Source organism: Culicoides brevitarsis, chromosome 1 (genome assembly GCF_036172545.1).
Source record: "Culicoides brevitarsis isolate CSIRO-B50_1 chromosome 1, AGI_CSIRO_Cbre_v1, whole genome shotgun sequence".
NCBI lineage: Eukaryota > Metazoa > Arthropoda > Insecta > Diptera > Ceratopogonidae > Culicoides > Culicoides brevitarsis.
Window position 1 is genome coordinate 29,605,797 of NC_087085.1, and position 25,467 is coordinate 29,631,263.

Here is a 25,467-nt window from a genome sequence, read left to right on the forward strand (position 1 = left end):
TTTATTTAATTTAATTTAATTTAATTTATTTAATTTAATTTATTTTTAATTTATTTAAAAAAAATAAATTTATTTTAAAATGCTTCAATTTTTAATACTTTTAAAAATAAAAGGACTTTTAAAAATTTCAAAAATTCTCATTTTAACGAAACGCACTAGATATCGACAAAATAAATTGCTGTAACACTTTCGAACCTAACACACATTTTTGGTTAAATAAATTAAATTAAATTTCTATATGACAATTTTAAATAAATTAGTTGGAAATCGAGTAAACGAAGGTCTTGAAAATTTAATTTAACATGTTAAAGAGCACCAAGAGGTATTAATTAGATGGGTGACAACGCAATTACTCAGATACTTTGTCAATGTCAAACTCAAAAACACCTGTCGTCACCACTTGTCTTGAAATTAATAGTGAAAAAAATTTCATGGGTTGAAATGATTGATTTATTTTTGAATAATTTATTCATTTATTTAAAAAAAAAAATACATCAGTTGAAATGATTTATTTATTTTTAAATAATTTTTTAATTTGTTTCTTTTGTTATTAAAACGGAACAATTAAAAAAAAAAATGATGAAGTGTTATGATGATCTGCTTGTCAAGAATTTTATTTCTCACACGATTACTTGAAAAAACGATTTTTTATTATTCAAATCAAATTTGAATTTTCTTGATAGCATTTTGATTTTTTTGTCAATGTTCTTAGTATCAAAATCTCATGTTCACTTAAAAAAATATAAAAAAAACACTCGAGGGATTAACTTGTTTCTTTTGTTATTAAAACGGAACAAGATCAAAATAAATCGTCTTCATTTTTATTATCTCCGAGATTTTCCTGTTCTCGAGCATGATGAAGTGTTATGATGATCTGCTTGTCAAGAATTTTATTTCTCACACGACTACTTGATAAACGAAGAACTTTGTAGAAAATGATTTATATTAAAAGCTTGTCTCAAGTCTTTTTCTGTGTCTGCATAAATTTCATAGCAGAGGACCATAATTGCTTTTGTAAGAAAAAAGACCCCCCGGAGGTAGAAACCCTCCTTTTCTCGACAAAAACTTTTAATTTCTTCAAGATTTATGAACCAAATTTAACGTAATTAAGCAGATCAAGATTTTACGCAGAGATTAGTCGTCATCATCAGAAAAACAGAAAAAAAAGTTTAAATTGAAGATAATTTTTCATAAAATTCAGGCATGTCGAACATTTAATCATTCAACACTGTTCTCAAGTGCCGGCAGCAAGGTTTACGAAAGTGATGAATTGTTCACATTAATCCTTCATTGTTGAAATTAATCCACACACAAAGCCAAATTGCTGCCGAGTCATCAAAAATATTTTACCTTTCTTTTCGTGTCTATTAGCAAAAATTAACTTTGTAACCCTTTAAAAGTTAAGAACTCAGAAATAAATTTGATTATTATTATGCTTTATTTAAGGCAAACCCCCTTTTTTCCTCATGACGGGTTCAGTTGTATTTAAATATTTAACTTTAACATTAAATTATCCAAGAAACACCTTTTTTTGTTTCTTTGGTCATGTTGCTGCCGAATGAATGTTTGGCACGTGATGGCAAACAAAAAAGCGAGAGAGAGGAAATTCCGCACAATAAAATGTTTGTCGAGCACGTTGTCTGAGTGGGCGGATGATAATTGTTGTGGAAAGTTGTTGTTTAAAAATAAAAACAACGAAATAAAAGCAAAAATGACTTGCGTTAAAAATAACTGTTAAATGACATTTCGTGACGTCACATATTTATTATTTATTGTATCCTGAGAAAATTTTCCAAAAAATTTCTAAAATCATAAAGGATCCAAAACTCACGTTTATTCATAGCTGCATTAAAAATTTTTAAATTAATCTTGAACTTGAGTCAAAAAATTCGACACTTTTTTACTTTAAAAACTTTAAATTTAAAATTAAAAATAATTTAAAAATTAATTAAAAAAAAAAATTATTTTGAATTTTGTAAAAAAAAAATATTTTTAAATTAAAAAATGTAAATTAAACTTTTCGTTTGATTTAATTTAACTTTTTAATTAATTTCTAATTTATTTACTTTTAATTTAATCGTTTAACAGCCGTGCATAATGCATGCCTCCATTTGAACGAAAATGTGAAAAAAAATTTAAAAAAACCCGGTGCACATTTTTTTATTTTATTTAAAAGTTAATCTTAGAAAAAAAATAAAAAAAGGAAAAAATTTCTTCAAATTTAAATTTTTTTAAACTTTAATTAAGGAAATACAAAAATACAATTTTGAAATTAAGGATAATACAAAAATTATTTATTTTGTATTTTTAAGAAAAAAAAAAAAATCAAAAAAAATTAATAAACTTTTGATTTGATTTATTCTTGACCTTTTATTCTATTTCATAATTATTTTTTTTTTCTTTTGAGATATTTATAATTAATTTTAATTTTTTTGCTTTTACGAAGAGTAGTAAAAGGAGTACGAAAATTTTTTTCTTTTTGTAAAAACCCAGTGCACATTTTCTTTCATTTTGTTTAAAAGTTAATCTTAGTGAAAAAAGAAAAAAAATTTTTCAAATCTGATTTTTTTTAAAGAATTTTGATAAAACATCTACTAATGGTCACGTGGTTAAAATTTTTAAAATGTTAACTGGGACAAAATTTTTTGCAAAAAAACTGTAATGAGTCCACATAGAAATGACATTCATAAATTTACATTGGGTACCATGAAGAGTTATTGAATGTGAATTAGGCGAAAATTTAAAATTGTTTTCTGGGACAAAAACTTAAATGTTCACTGGGCTATTTTATAAAAAATTTTGTAGTTTTTAACAAATCACATATAATTTTTTGTCATCAGTTTTGCTTGATTCTGAAGTTAAAAATTAAAAAAAAATAAAATGTAAACAAATCAAAGAAATTTCTGTTCAAACTAAAACTTCAATGTAAAAATCTCAGATTTTCAAAAAAATAAAAAAAAATTTAATTTTAGTGAAATTTTTTCAAAAAAAAAAAAATTTTTTTTTGAAATAATTTGTTTTAAAATTTTTTTTTTTAAATATTTTTTTCACGTGAAATACGATAAAGTGAAACCTTTCATGCCCTTGTTTCATACCTTGCTTCATACCGACCTTGCTCAAAAATTGTGGCTGACATGAGACATGAGGCGTGAGAATGCACTGATAAAAATTCAAAACTTTTCCATAAAAGCAAAAAGTTCATCATTTAAATTCAGCTCATGCATAGCCTTTTTATTGCCCAGCTCGCTCATATTCACATTTCATGGGCATTCTTCTCGGACATCGTCTCGTCTCATGTCAAGCCATTGTCCGGAATACAATTTTAGGATAACAATGTCTGGCATTCAACATCTATTATTCCTCTTTTGATTTTCATGGAAATACATACCTGGCAGCATAATTCTCACTTCTCACTGCCTTTCTCCGTAAAAAAGTCAGATTTTTGCCAATTACAGTTTAATTGTTTGATTTCATTGGGAATCGCAAGAACAAGTCTACGATGCTTCAGAGAAAAATCCACGTAAGAGGGAAATTTTCCACAGAAGGAAATAATTACAGGAATTAACTTGAATCTGAAGCCATGTCGACGATGCGGCGTGCAGTTAATAACACATTTAATTCCCGCCTTTTTTCCATTGCACTTTAGTTCTAAATTATTTCGCTGGAATTTCGATGCGACACACGGCAATTAAGCGTCTTAATTAGGACATTAAGTAAAAGTGCAGCCAACTACTCTCGTTAGAAGCACATTTGCGGCTTTTGTTTGTTCAAAATGGCAGCTTTATCGATAACTTTGCATTAAAACTCATCCGCGAGCGCGCTGCAACAGACAGGTACTTTTTTGGCAAAGCACTCAACATGCGACGACGACGTTCATTTTCATTCAATTACGGGGCGCGGGAGTTTCGGTGCACACAAAAGAATTGACAGCACGTGGAGTACATTAAATGGCAAAATTACAATCTAGTCGAAGGAAACTTGCAACTTTCGGTAAATGTATGTTCGGTGTTTGTGGTGTCGAAAAGTTAAAAGCATTTTAATTGAAAATTTTATGAAGTGCAATTAAAACCGCAAAACTTTGTTCGTTTTATAATATTTACTTACATCGTATTTACGTCGGATGACACTCCAGGATGAGTCAAAGCTCGATCTCAATTTTTGTATCGTGGTTTAAAAAGGATTCAAAATTCGATTAATGTTGAAAAAAATAGATGAAGAAAATTGACATTAAATGTGAATTAAGAAAAAAATTAAAAAAATAAATTTTAATATAAATTAATAAATTATAAATTTTTATGTAAGGCCGCTCCAAATGAAAATCAAAAATAAAATCCGATGCCCCATTTTAAAAGTCGAAAATGGGGCGAAAAATTTCAATTTCAAAAAAAAGTTAAACTTTCATAAAAATGGCCGTTTTTTTAAAAAGTTTTGAATTTTTAAAAATTTTTGTTTAAAAGATTACTGAATTTATTTTAAAAATTTTTTGACAGTTATTTTTTTATGAATTTTTTTTCTTTAATTTTCAATATGTAATATTCTGAAATCTCTTTTAAATTAGCAAATCTCAAAAAAGATAATTTAAAAAAATAAATAAAAAATATTTAACACTCAAAAATAGTTAAAAATTTTGTCATTTTGTATGAAAATAGTATTTCATTTTTTTTTTTATTTTGTCCCCTCCATTTTATTTTCAAAAATTTTGGACTTTATTTTTGTTTTTCATTTAGAGCGTTCTAAATAAATTAAATAAAATAATTTTAAAAATTTTTTTTTAAATTTTATTTTTTTACAATTAAAAAAAAAAATATTGAAAAATATGAACTTAAAAAAATTACAGTACAATAATGTTTTATTCTATCGAATTAATTTACAAGAAACGGCTATACTTAAGTAAAATACAAAATATTATAAACTTTTGAAAGGACTTTACAAAGGCACATATTTTAACAAAGAGGGAGATCACAATAAATAGACTACTTAAAACTAACAAAAAATAAATATCACAGCATTTTAAAAAAAATATTAGCGATAAAATAAAAATAAAGAAAAATAAACTAAGGAAAATAAAATAAATAAAAAAAAAATAAAAAAGATAAATTAAAAAATTAAATAGAATAAAAAAATATATAAGGGCTCAAAAATTAAGATACACATAATAATTTATTTAATTAAATTTTTTAAAATTATTTTTTGATATTTCAAAAAATATTATTTTATTTAAAAAATATTTCTTTTAATTTTTCAAAAAAAAAAAACCATCAATTTTTTTATCAAAATAGTATTGAATATACCTTATATTTTATTTAACAATTTTTAATATTTATTTATTTATCTATTAATTCAAAAATAATTTTATTAAAAAAATAATTTTTTGATTTAATTACTACAATTTTATAAAATAAATTATTATTTTTATTAATTTAAATTAAAAAAAAATCAATTTAATTTTTAAATTATTTTATTATTTATTATTATTATTAGGTATTATTTTTTTTTTTATTGAAAAATATTAATTTCATAGATATAAGAAATAAAACAAAAATATAAAAAAAAATAAAAATAACATGAAAAATCGATTTAAATACGCTTCACACATTTACCAACATTTATCATACTTGCTATTTATAATAAAAACGTAGACAAGAAAAAACCCAAAGATTTATTTTTCATATCTGATAGTACGACAAAACGGTAACACACACACAAAAAAAAAACGAAACAATTTAGATGACAAGACAACGCAACGCGATGATAAGAGACAACTTTATTATCATAAAATCCCTTAGACAATGGAATGACCTGTATTTGCCGAAGCATTACAACTTCTGAGTGATGTGAATGCACCACCACTCTTAGGTATTTTTTTCTGATATCATCATTAAAACTCGGAGAGCAAATAGACGACACTTTGTTATTTGACTTGGACTTTATTTTATCTCAGTTTCTGGCAATGCGAGGCAGGCAAGACGGTGAAGACGACACTCAAGACACAAAAATAAAATAAAATTTGAGATAAGATTTCTCTTCTTTTTTTAATATTTTTTTTTTTTTGTTTCGGTATTGTTTGCAGATAATGACGTTCGAGGAAGAAATTTTGAGCACAAAAAAAGTTACAAAGTATGAAAAAAACAAAAATTTCGTGTTATCGCGGAATTCGCAGTATGATGGTGTGATAAAAATTCAACAAAGTGAAGAAGAATGAAATTGAATCCCATGCCGCTCTAGCAAACTTTAAATATTTAGATTGGAAGTATCTCGTTGCTAAAGTTCACGAAGGTTCAAAGTTTCATTCAATTTTATCACGAGAGAGTTTTTTTTCTTAAAAATAGTTTATTGACTCGAAATCGTATAGAAAAATTTTCCACTAAATCTTTTTCCGTGAATAGAGACTAGACAAGTGTTAGGTCAGTGCCACTATTTTTCTTTTATAAACAAAAAAAAAATCAGAAAATATTTCAACTCTTAATATAATGTGACAATTTTTCGCTCGACGAAGCGCATAAATCGAGTTCATTTCTCACTAAAATCCGTTTTTTTCGAATCTGATATAAAAACAAAAAAAAAAAAATCCATGACGCCATCTCCGTTCCACGGATTATTTTGATCATCATTTATTATTATAATTCGTGTTTTTTCTGTCTCTTTCATTACTATCTGCCAAATAACATCCAATTAATTCGAATTTCCTCCCATTTGGCCATTCACACAAAAAAAAAACATCAAAAGAAAATATTGACGTTGGATGATAAGTTTATTCAGTGTCGCATATCGAAAATTATTATATCATGATTCATGAATTGATGACAAAACGGTGATTGGAAGGGACCACAGGAAATGATGAAGACAAAGCACAGGAAGGGAAAGGTCACGTCTAAATTAACGTTTGTAATGTCTGTCATCAAAGTTGTTATTTTTACTCTGTGTGCGTGTTTGTGGGTTTTATTTATTTATTTTCTTTTTTTGTGAATAATATGAATTAATAACAAGGATTTTTGGTATTTGAGATAAGAAAAAAAAATGTGTGTCAGAGTAAAAATCGTATTTTTGGTACGTGAAAAATGATGCAAATTTTAACCTTAATTTATCATTTTTTATTTATTTATTTTTTATGAACTTTTATTTTTGTGAGATCTGAAAAATAAAAAAATTTGAAATAAAAAAGATAAGTACCTAACTAGGATTATTTCAATTTTTTTTTATGAAATTTCTTTAATTAAAAAAAAATAAAAAATTTTAAAAATAATTCAATAAATAAATTTTTATTAATTATTTAATTTTATTATTTTTTTTAATTAAATTTTTTAAAAACATTTAGAAAAAAGACACAAAAAATATAAGTCTATAAGAATCTGAATAATTTTTTTTAAATATTTTAATAATTCGCTAAAAAATTATAAATCCAAATATTAAATAATTAAAAATATTTAAAAAAATTATTCAGGATTTAAAAAAAACATTTTTTTTTTTGTTTTAAAATATTGTAATTAAAATAAAAATAAAATAAATTTAAAAATAAAAATTAAATAATTTGCTAAAAAGTTAAAAATTAAAAAAAAAGATTAAAAATCTCTATAAAAATTTTTTTATCATTTAAATTATAATTTAATTTATTTTTTTTAATTTATTAATTTATCATTTAAAAAGATATTTAAGAGTTAAAAAACATATATTTATTTATTTATTTATTCATTTCATCAAGTTAAGATTACATCATGGAGGTTGAGTTAAAGATGGTGATGCAAAGGTTTAAGGTAGAATTTGCCTCAAAATCAGTCTTAGCTCTCTTCTCCACAAAAGGACGTTGTTTTCTCAAATTCAATGTGTTTTTAAAATAAAAAAAAATCTGTTTGAAGCAAAAAATTTAAATTATTGAGGAAAAAATTAAATTATTTTAAAATTAATTTAATACTTTTTTTCACTCTTGTTGCTTGAAAGCTTTAAAATTTTTAATATTTTTTTTCGTAGAACCTGAATCTTTTAAAAGCATTTTCTAAGAATTAACTTGAATTCTTTGAATTACTTTTTCCTTTTAAAGCAAGCAAATTCCGTTTTTCATTAAGTAAGTTTAAATTATCTCAGATACTCAGGAAAAATTTTTGGCATAATTCCTGAGATGCAATTAAATTTATTTCTCATAAGCAACAATAACTCGCATTTTTCGAGTCAACAAACACGTTGAATCTTTTTGCAAATTTTTTATTTATTTTTTTGGAATGTAGGTTAGTAAAACAAAGTAATTAACCTTGAAAGCTCGCCATGCTTTAAAAATATTTTATTTCTCTCTTTATAGCCTTACTTAATTTTTTGGTAGAGATAAAAATAGAACCACGTCTAAATATGACTTCACAACGACTTTATTAAATAAAATATTTTGTGTATAATAATTTCGCTGAAAATTCGTTCGTAAAGGAATTTTCCGTCTTTAGCATTTTATCAAACTGCTGTGAACTTAATTTTACTTCATTATATTTCCTTTTTCGAAAATTTCTCATCTAATTGATTTTTTTACGTTTCTCTTCTCTTGCAGGAAATCAGAATGTAATGCTTTTCATGTGGAAATTCAGCAATCAATCGTATTTGAAAAAGCACTCCCCTAAGGCAATCCATCGCAGTCAATAACGAAATAAAAAAAGATGAAACCAGAATAATGACTGCCGAATTGAATTCACTGGGGGCAAGCGGAACAAATTTCACGTCATCTGTGGCGCTGTCAATATTCGCACAACCATCAACATCGACATTACCGTTCGAGCAAAATGCGAGCGACGCATTCGGTCTCGGTGTCAACGATACACTGGATGACACAACAAAATTTCTGTCGCACCATTGTTACTGGCCAAGTGACAGCTGGAACTGCACCGAGGATCAATTTTTGGAATTTTATCGGGGTCCACGGGCATTGCCACTGTCGACTGCTCTATCGGTAAGTAAATTCAATCATTTTTTTGTTACTTGGATTTCCTGTTAATTCACTGTTGCACAGTGGGCCAAAATTTGATCCTGGAGTTCATAAAATATTTTCTTAAAATTTTTAAGAAAAAATCATAGAATGGTTCAAAATCGATGATGGAAGAAAAAAATAAGTTTTTAGCTTGGTTTGAATTAATTAGAATTAATTGAACTGATTTTTTTTTTTATTTTTTGCCCACCGTGCGACATTACAGCGACACTTTTCGCCTCAAGACAAAACAATCCAAACAAATATCTAGAGTAGTTTCCACGTAAATACTCGTATTTTGTTACTGCTGCTCTTATCAACGTTGCATCGGTGTCAACTGAAATAAATTTACAAATTGTAACATTCATCTTGCTCCACACATATTTGCTGTTCGATGCAACTCTATTGTTTATGTCAGGAAATTTTCTGTTGTTTTGAAAAGTTTCTACCCGAGCGACAACAACAAAACTGCAACATGATCCTGTATTTTGTAATGTACTCGTAGTTACACTTCACCGTTGTTTGCCTGAATTCAAGTAAGTCGGTATTCGTGTGACATAAGCACTCTCATATTAAGAGATAGAAAAGGAAGAATTTCATGGATTTTGAATAAATAAATCAAACCATTGTTGTTAAAGTTTGTTGCATATTGCACTCTAAAGTATTTGTTTGCATAAAAGTTTTGCCAAAAGAACTAAGATTGAGTTAAAAATAAATGAAGAGTTTGTAAAGAAAGGCAGTTCATAGTTTGCCAACAGCTTGAAACAAAACCACCTTAATGACGATTAAACTGTCTCCCAGGTCTATTTTGAATACATAAATTTTAAGCTCATAACCATAAATTATGAGTTGAAGTGTTTTTGGCTTAGAAATATGTTAACTGTCTATGTTTGAAAATAGCATCGGGAAATATGACATAAATGTGAAAGTTGCTGATTATTATTTAGGCAAGTGCAATTTTGAAAAATGTTTCATATTTTATTAGACTTCAAAATATGAGGTGAGGTAATTTTGGTTTAAGATTTTAAAGTTTACATTAATTAAAAGTTTTTCTTTAGCGATAACGGCAAAATCCTGAGCCTGCCTGAAAAAAATCAAAACCTGAAACTTCAGTCATTTTAATAACTTTTTACTTTGATGTTGTAACCGGCGACAAGTAATGTCGCTATTACCTGTCGTCGGTTACGAGGCAGAGGTGTCACTTTTGTGGCAGAGAGAAAAGAAGATAGACGTACTGGAGATATTCTGGATAATTTTGGAAGAATAAAGCGATTGTTTAATTAATTGATTGAGTACATTGATTGTGCTACATTTTCAATAATCCGTGAAAAATATAGAGAACGATATATAAGAATAAGGATTATCTACTGCTTTGAAGGATGTGAAGTGCTCAATTCCTCAAGAAACAATCGACCGAAGTTGGTTCAAATTCCGAAACCCAAAACCAGGCTCAAAACCATATTAAGTGCGTTTAGTAGGTTTAGCATACTTATCTATAAGCGAATACTAATACGGAAGCACCGTCCACGAACTGGTTATGAAGGATCAAGATTATTTATAATCTATCTTTTTAGTTGTTATTTTCATTTATAATTCTTTGAAGCATTTAAAAAATTCGATTTCTTCTGCCTAATTAATGAGTGCCTTGAAAAAACGACTTGTTCACCTAAGGGTTTAAAATTTTAAACCGAAGACAACAGGCAAAAATATCTATAAAATTATGTATAAAATTAAAAATGTAGTATACAGGAAAAGTTCAGACTAAATTTATGGATTACAAATAGTTTGAACAATGTAGGTTAACGTATCGGACTGATGAGCGTAAGGTCGTCGGTTTGAGACTCGAAATCATGAAAAACTTTTCTGACTCCAATCGTGCTCAAAATTTATTGAGATCTTTAAGAAACCCTTTGGGATTATCTGGGAAAGCTGAGTGAATTTTGAGGGCGCCTGCTTGGGATGACAGGTAAAAAGCTAAAAAAAATATTATTAGGATGAAACACAAAACTTTTTTCCAAATTGTATTTGCCTTCTTTAAAATTATTTGAAATGATAATTTGTACATTCAAGTTGTTTTGTTCGGAGTCATTTGTGTGAATAAAATTTGACATTTTAGTATTGCGATTTTCACAAATTTTCAATTCTTCGTGACTAATTCTGCCTATTATTAATTAGGTATCAAAATTTCTAAATAATTTTAATAAATATTGTTAACAAACAATGTCATTCAATTTAGATGTAATATAATGCTGAGTAGTTAACACTAAGCTAATAAATAGATCAACAAATAATTCTAATATTAAAATAGAATTTGTACATCCGTTACTCAATAATTCACAAGAAAGTCAATCAATTCACTTACCTTTTCAATAGAAATGTCAATATTATCAAATGTTGTCCAGAAATCTTCTAGTGACAATCTGCCTTATTTTATCCGAACATCACTTTAATTTCCATCTTGAGAATTTAATTACTCTACAAGTCAAGAGTAGATAATTTTCAGATCTTCTATAAGATTATAAAATTTGTGAGAAATGTTTCTCAATATTTGTGAACAAGTTCCTCAGAATTTAATTTGTTTAAAGTTCACAACAAAACACTCATGTTTCATAAGAAGGCAGGAACAATGAGCTGTTAAACAAAAGGACATGTAGAACATATTGTGCAATAAAAAGTAAATAAACTGATTCGTGTCTTGTATTTACTTCTGCATAACAATTACATCATATAAATAAATATAGAAACGATCCATTGAAAGTTATAGAATTTTTCCTGCCACTATTATTCATTGTTTGGAGTAAAACAAATGAATTTTCATGAATGTTATTTACCCAAAGTTTTAGAATAATACTGTCCCATGGAACAATGAGTTTTCTTTGCTTGACTAACTGTGAAAAATGACGTCCATTGTGCTTAGCTAGATAATTGCATGTCTCTGTTACTGTTAGAAAAAAATTTTAGTTTGTGGTTTTTAATGAATCTTTCTTCATTATTGCGGTTTGTTTCGGGAAAAAATATGTAAATTAAAAGTGCACTTTCTTGTTTTTCAATTAATTAAAAGTTGTAATATTTTTTGTGCCCCGGTGTTAGGAAAATGAACTTTTTAATTTGTCTTTAGAAATTCTGATTAAAAGTTTTTTTTTCTAAAATGTTTAATTTTTTCTTGGATACGATGAGGCAAAATATTTTAAAATTTTCATTTCTATTATTTTAAATTTCAAATAATTTTTTAGAAAATTATTGTTTTTCTTTTTTTTTTTTGCTGCTACAAACTTTACGAATATGAATTGAATTTTTTTAAATTTTTATCTTGACAAAAAAAAATAAAAATATTTAAATAATTTTTTAAATATTTTTTGCCTCAAGCATCATTAACGCAAAACCCATTTAATCAGTCAAATGAATTAAACCTGCCTTCCACAAAATTTACCTCAACATTAAAACAATAAAACTATGAAAATATTTTCACAAAATGCACAAACAATTATTCCATTCAGTCATCTTTCACCGACTTATCTCTTTTATAATACGTTCGTCATTTCCCCCATGATATTTCAGGAGAAAACTCCGTCAACAATAGTTTTGCAATTATTATGATAATGATAGTTGGCAATCATAATGAATGATGACGATTCAAAAAAACAATGCAAATCTATGATAATTTGTTCGTATACATTATTTCACAGTCAATTTAAAAAAACTTTTCTATGGAAATCCTTGTACAATTCCTGCTGGAACGGAAATATTTACCTTGCATTTTCGACAAAAGAAAAAATTTAAAAAAAATGTCACTAGATTTAAATCATTATTTATCGACCGTGGCCTTGGTGTGGAAAAAAAAGTACTTTTTTGAAATTTTTCATTCGAAGCCATGTATCCCTGAAATTATTTATAGCTAAACTTACAAAAAGTTATGTCTATATGCGATGCAAGATTATTGCAAGACATTCCATTTATCAGAGAACCACAACTGCAAGAAATTTCTCGGGAAATCGCTGCGAAGATAAAGAGAGACAGAGAGAGAAGTTTTAATAAATATAATGTGGTTTATAGCTCCGACCTACAGTCTCTACCTCATTTTGCACCACGAAACAAATAAATAATCGTAAATTTTTATTAAAATCTCTGGGAGCAAGGAAGATGCTTATTCGATGAAAAATGGGTGAGATTGCTCATTGGGTACCAACCAACAAGAAAATTTTGTACATTGGGACTAGATTTCAAAATGTGCATTGGGGCAAAATTTTAGAATGTAAAGTGGGACATACATATTTTATCCCAATGCACATTCTTAAATTGTAATCCGATTCACATTCTAAAATCTTGCCCCAATGTACATTTCGTTTCTATAGATCAGTGAAGGGATCAGATTCACCTCTTAATTGAAATGTGATCTCTTAGATGAATTATTTAACTCCTTTTAGAAATCTTTATGAACTTTAAGATGTGAATCTGATCTCTGGGCTTAAGATGTCAATTTGATCCCATTAAAAGGTCAATTAGATTTTAATTGTTTAATTTAACCTCTTGAATGGGTAAAATTGACATCTTGAAGGTTCACATCCTTAAGTTGTTGTTGTTGTCAGGTCCATCTTTCGATGATTTGGGCAGGTATACTTTTAAACGTTCACATTTATTGCACTTTTCACGAAATTCAAAGCGTTTCTTTTAAATTCATGAATATTATCACAGTCTGTTTCATATTGCTTCGACATTTCATTAAAGAGTCTGACACCGTTATACCACACTGAATGTTGTTCGTTGAACGAAATGCTCAAATGCGCAGTATGTCGCCCACTTTCTCAATATTCTCAGCCAGGTAATTCGGAAGCTGATTCTTTGTTGCCTTAAAAATTAGTATCAAAACATTAAACGATATACGTTGATAAACACTTAACAAATTAGTTTCCTGTAACATTTGACAAACACTGCTTTCTATATTTCCGTTCAGTTTGATTTCATATTGAAGTTCATATTGATTTCTAAAGAAGTTAAAAAAATCTCTTAAGGGATTAAAAAACTCACTTAAGAGATTAATCTGATCTCTTCAGAAGTCAGTCTCACCCGTTTTCATCCATAGAGATATATGACCAGAATAATGCACTAAATAATTGCAATAATCGTGGCTCGAAATCCAACATCAATAAAGCATCGAAAACCCTTAATTTGAATCAATTAACTTACCTCAAATAACTCATTTAATTATCAAAGTTGGAAAATTTTAATCCTATCCCCAAACATTTGCTCCTGATGATATAATTAGTCAGTTAATCAAACACATTATTACGACATAATTTATCACTCTATTACCGAAAATTTAAACTTAATTATCGCCAAATTTATTAAATTTCCATCAACAAGTCGCATGCTTAGGAAAGTTGCTCAACTAGCAGTTTTTCGGTAAAAGTTTAAATTAATTTGTTTAACAGATCGAAATTCTTTCGGCACAAGAACAACTTACTATAACATAAATTTGTGGATTCAATTAATAAATTTAAATTAAATTCAGGAATGCCAAAAACTTTTGTGGAAAGTTTTGTTCTGGTTGAATGACGGGTGAAAATTTAAAAAAAAATAAGTTAAGTGAAAATTGAAATGCATAGAAAAACATTTGCTGTCGACGACGCCGCCGGTTTGCTGATATAATTTTTCACTTTAACGATCTAATAATACCTTTTCCGTTCGTTTCAAGGTTAACAGCGGAATTTTTTTGTAGTGTAGAAAAAGTTTTTGCATTCCTCTTTTTTTGTCGATGTGACTTGGCTTGTGAGAGATAAGATTCTTCTTTACATGTACTTTTTTAGAATTCAAAACAAAAGTTGAAAAATTGTCATGTTGAGAGGTATTATAGTGTGTTTTTGATTTTTTTAAGAATTAATAATTATATTTTTTGAAATTTCTAATTTTTCTTTTATATAAAATAAAATTAATATTATTTTTAAAATTAATTAATTAATTAAATTTAAAATAATTTTATTATTTTCATTAAAATAATTATTTTGATAATTTTTTTTTAAATTTAATTATTTTTTTTTTAATAATTTTTTTAATGAATTTAAATTTTTGTTTTTATTATTTGTTAAAAAAAACATTAAAAAACAAAAAATTAATTTTTAAAAATTTTTTTAATTTTTTTTTAAATATTTTTGGTAATCATTTTAGAAACTTTGACAATTTCAGATAATTTTTAAGAAAAAAATATTTTTTCAAAGACAGACAGAAATCAGCCCGTTTTCGAACTGCAATTCCTTTTCAACAAAAACCACTTTAAAACTTTATCATATGATATATGTTGCTCCCTTGATGCCTTACGGGCAAATGTGTGTACTGCGATTTTCTAACTTGAGATAAAATATTTGAAAGATATATGTTTTGCCTATAAGTGTGTGTAACTTACTACGTCACATGGCTTATCTCTTGTAGTTATGAACTTGCTTGCTTATTTTGCACAAAAATGCCATTTAAGTAATGAAAAAAATGTTAGTTTTACCACATGGATAGAAAAAATATTTGATAGCAATTTCGCTTCATATTTTCTTCCTTTGCTAAAAAAAACATAAAAAAAGAAGAATTCAAGCAAAAACTCTTGGTGATATATTTACATGCACTTTGAGCACGCAACATTTGAACCTTTGTCGTAGGTGCAACAAAAAAAATTTTTTTGCTTCAATGAACAACAAAATAGCAACGCTAACACTAAAATAATGAGGAATTTTCGCGGAAATGTTTGTTTATGACAAAGATTAATGCAAGAATTGCAGGAAAAAGTATGAAGCAAAATATTTATAGAAAAAAAATATTAGACCTAATTTTTAAGAACTTTGTCTGGATGAAAAAATAAATATTTTGCATAAACAAAAGGCTTTTTTCTACGAATTTTTTTTCAAGAATTTCTGGAAAGTAAAAATAAAAATTGTGACTAAAAAAAATTTACGTTTGTTAAGATTTAAACATTAAATATAAAAAGTATGAATAATTTAATTATTCAGGATTAATTTTTTTTAAATTATGTTATTCAAATAAAATTCGTTATAATAATTTAATTTAAAAATTAATTTTAAAATAAAAATATTTTTTTTAATAATAAAAATTAATTTATTTTTAATTAAGTTAAATTAAAAAAATATTAACTTAATTAAATTTATTTTTAATTTTATTAAATTAATTTAATTAAAATTGTTTTAAAAAATATTAATTTATTTTTAATTTAATTAATTAAAAAATTTTAATTCATTTAATTGATTTGTCTAAATATTTCAGAACAAGAAAAATATTTAAAAAATTTAAAAAAAAACGAAAAAATAATTATTTGTTCAATTCTCTAATTGCAGGTAACAATACTCTTCGTTGGAATTTTTGTCACCGGCATAATTGGAAACTTAATTGTCTGCGTTGTGATTGTGCGACATGCCACCATGCATACCGCGACAAATTACTATTTATTTAGTTTAGCAGTATCGGATCTCATATTTTTAATGTTTGGTAAGTCAACTTGTGCTGAATCACTTTTTTTTTTATCACGTGACATGTTTAAAACAAAAAAAGAGACTTTTTTAATAAAATTTTATCGAAAAAGGGCATCATCACGAAAAAAATCCGTTTTCACTAGTGGCACGTTTTTCATTTAGTTTTTGTCTTGCTTTGGATACAATGTTAAAACAATATTAATAAATGAAACAGTTTCGCTCTTTCTCTTTTTCTGTAAAAATGTAAATATTAGTTTTTCCTGCAGCCATAGAGATATATTGCTTATGCGTACGTAGATGACGACGAAATATAAACTTAAAGTAATACAATCAACGGATAAATGGCATCCATGACACAGCGTTATTATTAGATTGAGTGAGATATCTTCTTTTTTAAAATATTGTCACACATATTTCCACATATTTGAGGAAAAATCTTTTATTTCTTTGCAAATAACGCACTAAATTACCCTCTTTTTCTTCGTTGGTGACGCACACCTCGCAGAATGTAAGCAGGGGTGTCCTACCTGTTAAGTGGGTTCAAATTTCGATAAATGTTCAGTGGGTCAAAAAAAAATTAAAAATAATAATATTTTTCGCATAGCTCTGAATCGTACAAAATGTGCACTGGGTCAAAAATTTTCTTATATTCAATGGGTTATAAATTGAAAAAAAATTCTAAATAATTGCATAAAAATAATAAAAATAAAATTTAAAAAATAAATAATTATGTTTAAGTTTCGTTAAAATGTGCACAGGGCTATTTTGAAAATTTTTTTCGAGAAAAAAAAATAGAAAATATGCATTGGGTTGAAAATTTAAAATAATTTTCATTTCAAAATTTTAGTTTAAATTTATATTTTCAATTTAACGTTCAGTTAAAATACACACTGGGTCAAAAATTTTAAAATGTGATCTGGGTCAAATTTACAAAAAAAAACTGGATATCAGCCCAATATCGATAAGAATTTGACCTTGAATTGACCTTTTTGAATGAACTCAGAAGATTCGTAAGCTTAAATTGTTGATTGAGAAAAACAGAAAAATATATTTATGGCAAAAATTTAAAGTATAAATAAAAATACGCACTGGGCAACTAAAAAGCTTCTCTTTGGCATTTTAAAATAAAATAAATAACTAAATAAAAATTTGAATTCTAAAAAAAATAAAAATAATAAAAAAAATCTTCCTAACATAACTAATTTAGTTTTTTTTAATTAAATTAATTTCTTAAATTTAATTAAAATATTTTTTAAAATAAAAGGAATTTTTTTAAATAAATTTTAATAATTTTTTCAAAAAAAAAATAATAAAATAGAAATAAAAAATTTTTAAATAAAAAAATATTAAAAAATAAAAATTTAAAAAAAAATTTTTTAAAAAAAAAAACAAAAAAATTAAAAAAAATATTTAAATATTTAAAAAAAAAATTAAATATATTTTTTTAAATTTAATTCAATTATAATAATTGATAAATAATAAATGATTGATAAATAAATAATATTGTTTAATAATTAATAAATATTGAATTAAATTATTTTTAAAACTCCCGAGTCCCTGTTACAACTCAGAACACCCCTGAGTGTAAGAATAGGTAATCAAATTCGCACCCGAATAAAAATGAAAAAGGAAACGACACCAGGTGAAAACTGATTTGAAACGTTTTTTGTCATTCAAATCTTTCAAGTTGTCGCTTTGCATTGAACGTTCGTTCGCGAGAAAAATGACAATAAAAAATAAATGTTATGAATACATTCCGTCATGCGAAAATGCGAGGCGCAACTTTTTCCCCCTCCTCGCCTATTGTGTCATTTATAGTTGTGCCGAATAAAATGACATTCACTATCAGTAAATTCCATTAGACCGACGATGAAAAGCTCTTTTTTATGGAAAACGGTTATTGTGCCTCGGATCTACTCTTATATTTTTTGTAATTGAGGAATTTGTATGATGATCAATAAAGCGGAGCCATTGTCTGCGCAAAATAAATTGCTGATAATAAATTTTTACGTCGTCGTTCCTCGTGATGATCAGCAGCCTCATCGTGAATAATGGTAATGATGATGATTAGCTGAATCCACCTGGAGGCTGTTTTGTTGTCTTCGTTCTTTGTTTTAGCAAAAAAAAAGCCATCAATATTTTTTGTTTTGTGTTTTTTGTTCGACCATAAAAGTTGTTCGTGTCTCATGTTGACTCAGGTTGTAAAACATGCGGTGTGCACGTCATCGTTGAATAAAACATTAAACAAAATTAAAACAAATACAAAATAAAATTTATGACATTTACAAAGTAAAAATAAATTTAGTTGGAATTGATAAAATTACTTTAAATTGCACTAAATCACGAAAAATGTGACGTCAATTGCTGTTAAAATGCATTTTTGTGTCGTTCTTTCGCATCACACGAAAATGTGGCGTCATTAAAGTGTTATGAGTTTCACATGAATCGATTGATTGAAAATTATTTAAACTTTGGCATTGAAAGTTCAAAAATTATTTTAAAGGGAAAATTTTGATTTTATAAAATTAAAATTATTTTAAAATTTTTAATTTTAGTTTTTTTTTCATTTAAAATTAATTTTTTTTGATATAATTTTAAATTTAAATTATAAAAAAAAATTAAAAAAAAAGATGAAAAATAGAAGCTAAGTTACAATTAAATTTTTGATGAAAAAAAGGTATCAGGAATATTTTTTTTAAATTTTTTGACTTAATTTTTGTAGAAAAAAATTAAATATTAAAAAAAATGCATTGGTATAATTTTAAAAGTTTTTTCTCTATTTTAATTAAGAAAATTAAATATCTGTCTTAAAAATTAATTCAATTAAATTTATTAATTTTAGAAGATTTAGGCGAATAAATTTTATATATCCATTTTTCCCTTTCCGATTTTGTCGAAAAAATTCAGGGGGAAAAATAAAAAAAATAAATTAAAAATGGAAATATTTTTGACATTTTCTGGCATTTTTTAATGGAAAAATTATGAAAATTTACTGTTTACGTTAAAATCATACAAAAACACAAGAAATTTGCGTTAACAAGATATTTTCTATTCATATTTAGATGAAAGATTTTTTTAAGTCATGTGATCAAAATAATTTTTTTTTCAAAAACTTCAATTTTGGGAGATTTTGCTTGATTTTTCTCCACTTTTGAGTTCTAATTTGAAAATAATATAAAATAAAATTAATTAACGTCAAGAATCAACGTTTCACGTCTAAAAACGTTAAAAAATTAGAAACAAAAAATTCAAAAATATTTATTTTTTTATTGACCCCTCATGAAAATCCTAATGGGACAAAAAAATGAAAATATTAAATTTATTCGCCTTAGAATTAAATATTTAATTTAATTTAAATTTTTGTTTTGTGCAAAATAATTAATAATTTTTAGCAAAAATTTATTTCAAAATTAATTTAATTATATTTTATTTAATTAATTTCTTAAAATAAACTAAAATAATTTTAATATATTTAAATTTATTTTATTTTTAATTATTTTTTATATTTATTTTTATTAATAATTAATTTAGTAATTTAAAATAATTTACTGATTTTCAAAAGAATTGTTCAAAAAAAAAAATAAATAAATAAAAAAAAAATTATAACTAACTGAGATATCGTTTTATTAAATAAGAATTATATATTAAAATTTATAATAATTTTCCTAATTTTTCAATTTTAAAAATCATAAAAATTAAAGAAAATTTCTTTTGTAACGTTTTATTTAAATCAAAAATAATTTATTTCTCACAAAAAATTTATTCAGTCAATTTAAAAAATCAACTATAAAAATATTCTGATAAAATTTAAAATTCAATTTTCATAATTTTTTTTTTTCAAAAATTGAGCAACAAAAATCACGTTTCATCCATTTTGCGGCTTGCAACGCATAAAAAAATTCCCAATAGAGCAAAAAAAAAAAGAACCTAAAATTTATTAAATTTATTCCGTTATCTCTGCAGTAATTTGCATAAAAATTCAATAAATCAAGTATACTTTTTTCGTTGTAATCAAGTAACGCATCAGCACAAAAAAAGATAAAACATTTATTTTTAATTAATTTATGGTCATCGAAAGTTATTCATTCCCTCATTTTTACCGGAAAAATCGACCCATTTTTATTTCAATTAATAAATATTCTTGGCACCTTTTTCATCCGTAAATGCTTCATGTTTTTTTAATTGGCACCTTTTGGACCTTTGGAGGATATTTGATGCCAAAATTATTACCGGCAATAAACATAAATTAAGAAGCACTTAAAAAACTTTTTTTTTGTCAAAAAAGGACAAAAAAAAACACGACACGGAAATATTTTACCCCAACCTTTTGATACCGTGATGATACTATTATTATTAGAATTTTGTAACATTTTAACTTTTGCTTGAATAAAATTAATAATTATTAGTGTCGAGATGCGGCGACGTGCTTGTCGTATTGTTCCGGTGGCACGAAACTTTAATTAATTCAGAGGAAAGGGGAAATTTATTAGAGGGATTCCTTTTGTGTGTGTTTTGCAAAATGCTCTCGGGACATGTAGTTCATTTGTATTCCGCATCTACAGAGAGGAAATTGTTCAAGCTCGAGTGAGAATCATTCGTTGCTTGAACGCGTTGCCTTTTCAACAACTTTCGTGACTTTCCCCGGAGAAAGTTTCAAGTTCAAGTTCAAATTCGCTGCCAAGTAGCGTGAATGTCATGCAATAAACTCCCGTGAACTTTAAAAAAACGCTTCAATCGATAAAAAGCGAATTACAGAAAATTGATATGATTTTATTTGATTTTCATTCCGATGCGAAAGACAAAGAAAAGCTGTCATTTTTGAATGTAAAAAATGAATAAAAATTGACATTGACAATCAATTATTGTTTATTACTTCTTTATGCAGCTGGTTCTGTCGTTTCGTGAGTGCATCAAATGGATTGACAGCAAGCAGTGCAATTTATGTCGTTTATTAATTAAATGTTGCTAGTCATTTGTCGTTTCTTCCACTTCGATGAAATATTGTAAGCAAATTACCACGTCAATTATTTTATACACGTTGCGAGGCGTGCACTAATTAAATCAAAGCCTGACAAGTTATTTAAAATAACCGCAGTCGAGACAATTTTAATTCTAATTAGCGTGGTTCCTTTGACAAAAAAAAAGACAAAATTTTGTGACGCGAATTTTAAATTGAATTTAGGCTTTTTTTATCGAAGAAAATTAGAATAAAAAGAAAAAGTTCTTTTTTTTTTGTTAATTAATTATTAATTAAATTACGAAAAAAAAAACAAAAGTAATTTGGGTAACATGATCTTGTTTAAGGTGTTTTTGAATGAGTTAAAAATTAATTGAGCTCGACTTTTTTACAATAAATTAATTTATGAGCATTTTTTGTGTCTTTTGCCAATTTTTTTTATCATCTTGAAGACCCTTTTTTATTGATAATTTTTTTTTTGTGAAATTAAATTTATTTTTAAAAAATATTTTTTATTAACATCAATAGACTGAAAAATTTATGGATGGAAAATAAATATTTACAGATCAATAAAATTCGAATAAAATCAGAAAAATATAAACAAAATAATAAACATAAAATAGTTCTAGAATTGTCTAGACTTCTAGATTAACAAATGATTTTTTTTAAATTAAAATATTCAAAGATAAAATATTGACAATTTATTGAAAACTATAGGAAGATAAAAATAAAAAACATGAAAAATAAAAAAAATAAGAAATAAAAAAATATTTTTTTCTTACCAAAATAATTTTTATTTAAATATTTAAAATAAAAAATAATTAATTAATTAAGATTTTTTAATTAATAAATTAATTTTTAAAATGTTAACTGGAACCAAAATTTGTATATTGATAAAAGATTTTATTATATAATATTCAAATTTATTTTTTCAGTATACCGACAATATACAATTTTTTTTATTTTTTTTCCTAGTGCGTATTGTGAAATTTTTACCCAGTTATCATTTTAAAAATTAATTAATTAATTAAAAAAAATTATTTAAATATTTTTTATTTTAGGCCGCTCCAAATTTTTTTTTTTGAACTTTTCGTCCCAAGTCAAAAATCCAATGGGGCAAAATAAAAAAAAAATTAAAAATAAAATAGGCCGTTTTTTGGTCTTTTTTCATATTTTTTCAAGTAGTTTCCCAAAATTTTTGTAAAAATTAATTTCCCAAAAAAAAATTTTTTTTTTGAAAACCTTTTTTGTTCAAATTTAATTTTTAAAATTTTATATAAAAACAATAAAAATATTTTTTTAAATTTTAAAAAAGTTGAAAATAAATTTGGAGCGGCCTTAATTATTTAAATAAAAATTATTTTAATAAAATAAATATTTTTTGAACTAAGAACTTGTACAAGAATTTTCCATTATTACTATTACTATAATTTTTACAATTAATAATTATCAAATATGCACTGAGATTTGATAAAAATTTCTTTAAATTTACTTTAATTCTTTAATTTTTCTTTAATGAAGTCCTTGTAATAAAGCAATTGATCAAGTCGAAATCTACTTGAATATTTTCAATAACTTTTTTTTATTATTTGACATTATTATGATGTAAAAATAACAAAAGATTCGTTGTACTAACCCACTTATAAAACTCAAAAATCAATGAATATCCCCGATTCCTTTAGAAAAATTGAAAATAATTCAACATCTACTTCATTTTTCATCCACTTCTTCATCTTATTATTATTCTATAAAAATATCTTCACATATTTCACGGCAAGTCCAATGAATAAAAATTTCTTTGTACAAAAAAATAACCCGAGATCTCTCGAAGATGTATCGCAATCCCCAGAGGAATATAAAATGCATGCAGAGTGAAATATGAATAATATAATATCATAAAAATTTATTAAATACTTCACTATATATGACATATTTTTATGTGTTTCGTAGTTTCAGCGAAATCGTGCACGAAAAAATTCTCGCATTCTGTTCCTGTTCATGTTCGTCGGCACGCTCCAAGAAATAGTTCAAGCTAATAAACTTGAAAAGAACGCTAAATTTGAATTTTAAACTTTGTTGTTTTGCATCAAGGAAAAGCATCGTAATGCAACTTAATAAAATTTTAAACACAAAACATCCATGCTAGATAATTGAAAATGAAGGAAAATTCTCGCAATGCATTGTTCTTTTTTTTTCGATGTGCATATGTGGTTCTGTTCTAATTTACATGAAATTCCAACAACAGTAAAAAAAGAGCCATAGTTACATTTACTGTTATGGGATTTGCCATTGTGAGCATTAAGGAAGGACTTTTGGAAGGAAAAAACTATTATTAAAAGTTCTCGTCGGGGAAATGACTAACATTTTCGCATTTTCAATTTAAATCATAGACCCAGTGCATATTTTAATTTTTTTCCCAACACACATTTAAGAAATTTTTGTTGATTTTATTATCCAAATTTTCGCCCAGTATGAATTTTCAAAAAAACGACTTTTTAAAAGAAGACCCAATGCACATTTTAAAATTTTAGCGCAATTCAAGATTTTAGCCCAGTTGTCAATTCTTATGTTCGTCCTAGTACATATTTCAAATTTTTGCCGAAAAAACAATTAGATATTTTTTGCTGATCTTAACTTCGAAATTCTCGATCTGCTTGTATTTTAAATTTTAAAAAACAATTCCCAATGCACATTTTCAAAAACTTTCCCATTGAACATTTTAAATTTTAGCCCAGTTGTCATTTTTCGTATTTATAAAAATGTATATTTTGAAAATTTTGCACCTCAAGAAAAGTTTGCGGGTCAAAAAATGTTCATCATAAGTTAATATTTTATTTTTTTATATTTTATTGAACTATTATTTTAGAAATTAATTTGATTTTTAGATTTAAAAAAATTTTTGGAATTCTAAATTTAAAAAAAAATCATATTTATTTGTAAAATTTAATTTTACGAAATTTTTAAAAATATAATTTCAAAGCTATGAAAAAAAATTTTGGATTAAAAATTTTTTTTAAAATTCTTGATTTTGAAAAAAAAAAATTTCAAATATTTTTGTAAAATTCAATTTTAAAAATCATTAAAAATTTGATTCGATACCGAATTTTTAAATTTTATTTAAAAAAAAACTAATATTTTACTTCCGAACTGAAAAACAGAGAAAACAGAGAATCATCGCAAAATTCTATTTCCTTCCTTTTAAAATGCATTAAAGCACGCTAAAAAAGCAGAAAAAACTTTTCAACTGTATTAAAATTACGACATATTGTACTAGGAGAGCAAAAGTTGTTTTTTTTTCTCGTGATTTACTGATTCTACAAGTATCATCACGTAGTTTCCTTGAAAAAGTTGCTGGAACTGTCTCGCTTGGATAATAATCAAATTTGTGTCTACATCACTAATTACGTTGTGTGTTTGTTTTTTGTCTCGTTCGTGCTTTGTTTCGCCCGCGGCATCCAGAGTCAAAAAGTGTTATTTCTCTTCCTGTTAAAAGTAGCTGATGTCAACGTTTTTTTTGCGTCATGCGTCGTCGTGATTATTATTTTTTATACATTCCGGTTACAACTGAGACACTCACGAAAAAAGTGGAAATTTTCTTGTTTAAACAAACAAAAAAAATAAAATTGCTTTAATATTCTTGTTGAGTTGACACAAAAAAGTATCTCGCACATATGTAAATATTGTACCCGAGGTGGGTTTTTCCCCGGCCAACTCACGATAAAAAAAAAGATGAAAAATAATGGGTAATTTATCTAACTTCACATGTGATGTTCAAGCGAATCTCATCCCAAGACACGTCCAAGAGACTAAAAGAAAAAAAATTTTGAAGATAAAAAACGATGATTGTAGCGAAAAAAAAATTACGAGACCTCATTTTTCACCATGTTCATTTGTTTCAATAAACGGAAGGCTAATGGCATGTCAAAATAGGAGGTTAATGAAGATGTTACAAGGCAAAAAGAACATTTACCTAGATTTTTTTGAGTTATTAAAAAATACAAGTCGTCTCCATTTGTGATTTTTTATGCGGATAATTTATTTAGCTGTGTAAAAAATTTTTATTATGGTGAATGAAAAGGTACTGATTGTGTGTAATTTAGTATTTT

General features: G+C 25.7%; 1 protein-coding gene across 1 annotated transcript in view; it reads left to right on the forward strand.

Annotated features, from left to right (window-relative positions):
- The window catches only part of LOC134838200 (neuropeptides capa receptor-like), an 80,040-nt gene that overhangs the window by 3,402 nt on the left and 51,171 nt on the right, over positions 1 to 25,467 (forward strand). Inside the window, exons 2-3 of the mRNA XM_063853675.1 lie at positions 8,528 to 8,923; positions 16,270 to 16,420. Of these exons, the coding sequence (XP_063709745.1) occupies positions 8,648 to 8,923; positions 16,270 to 16,420 (427 nt within the window). The 5' untranslated portion in view covers positions 8,528 to 8,647. The remainder of the gene's footprint in view (positions 1 to 8,527; positions 8,924 to 16,269; positions 16,421 to 25,467) is intronic.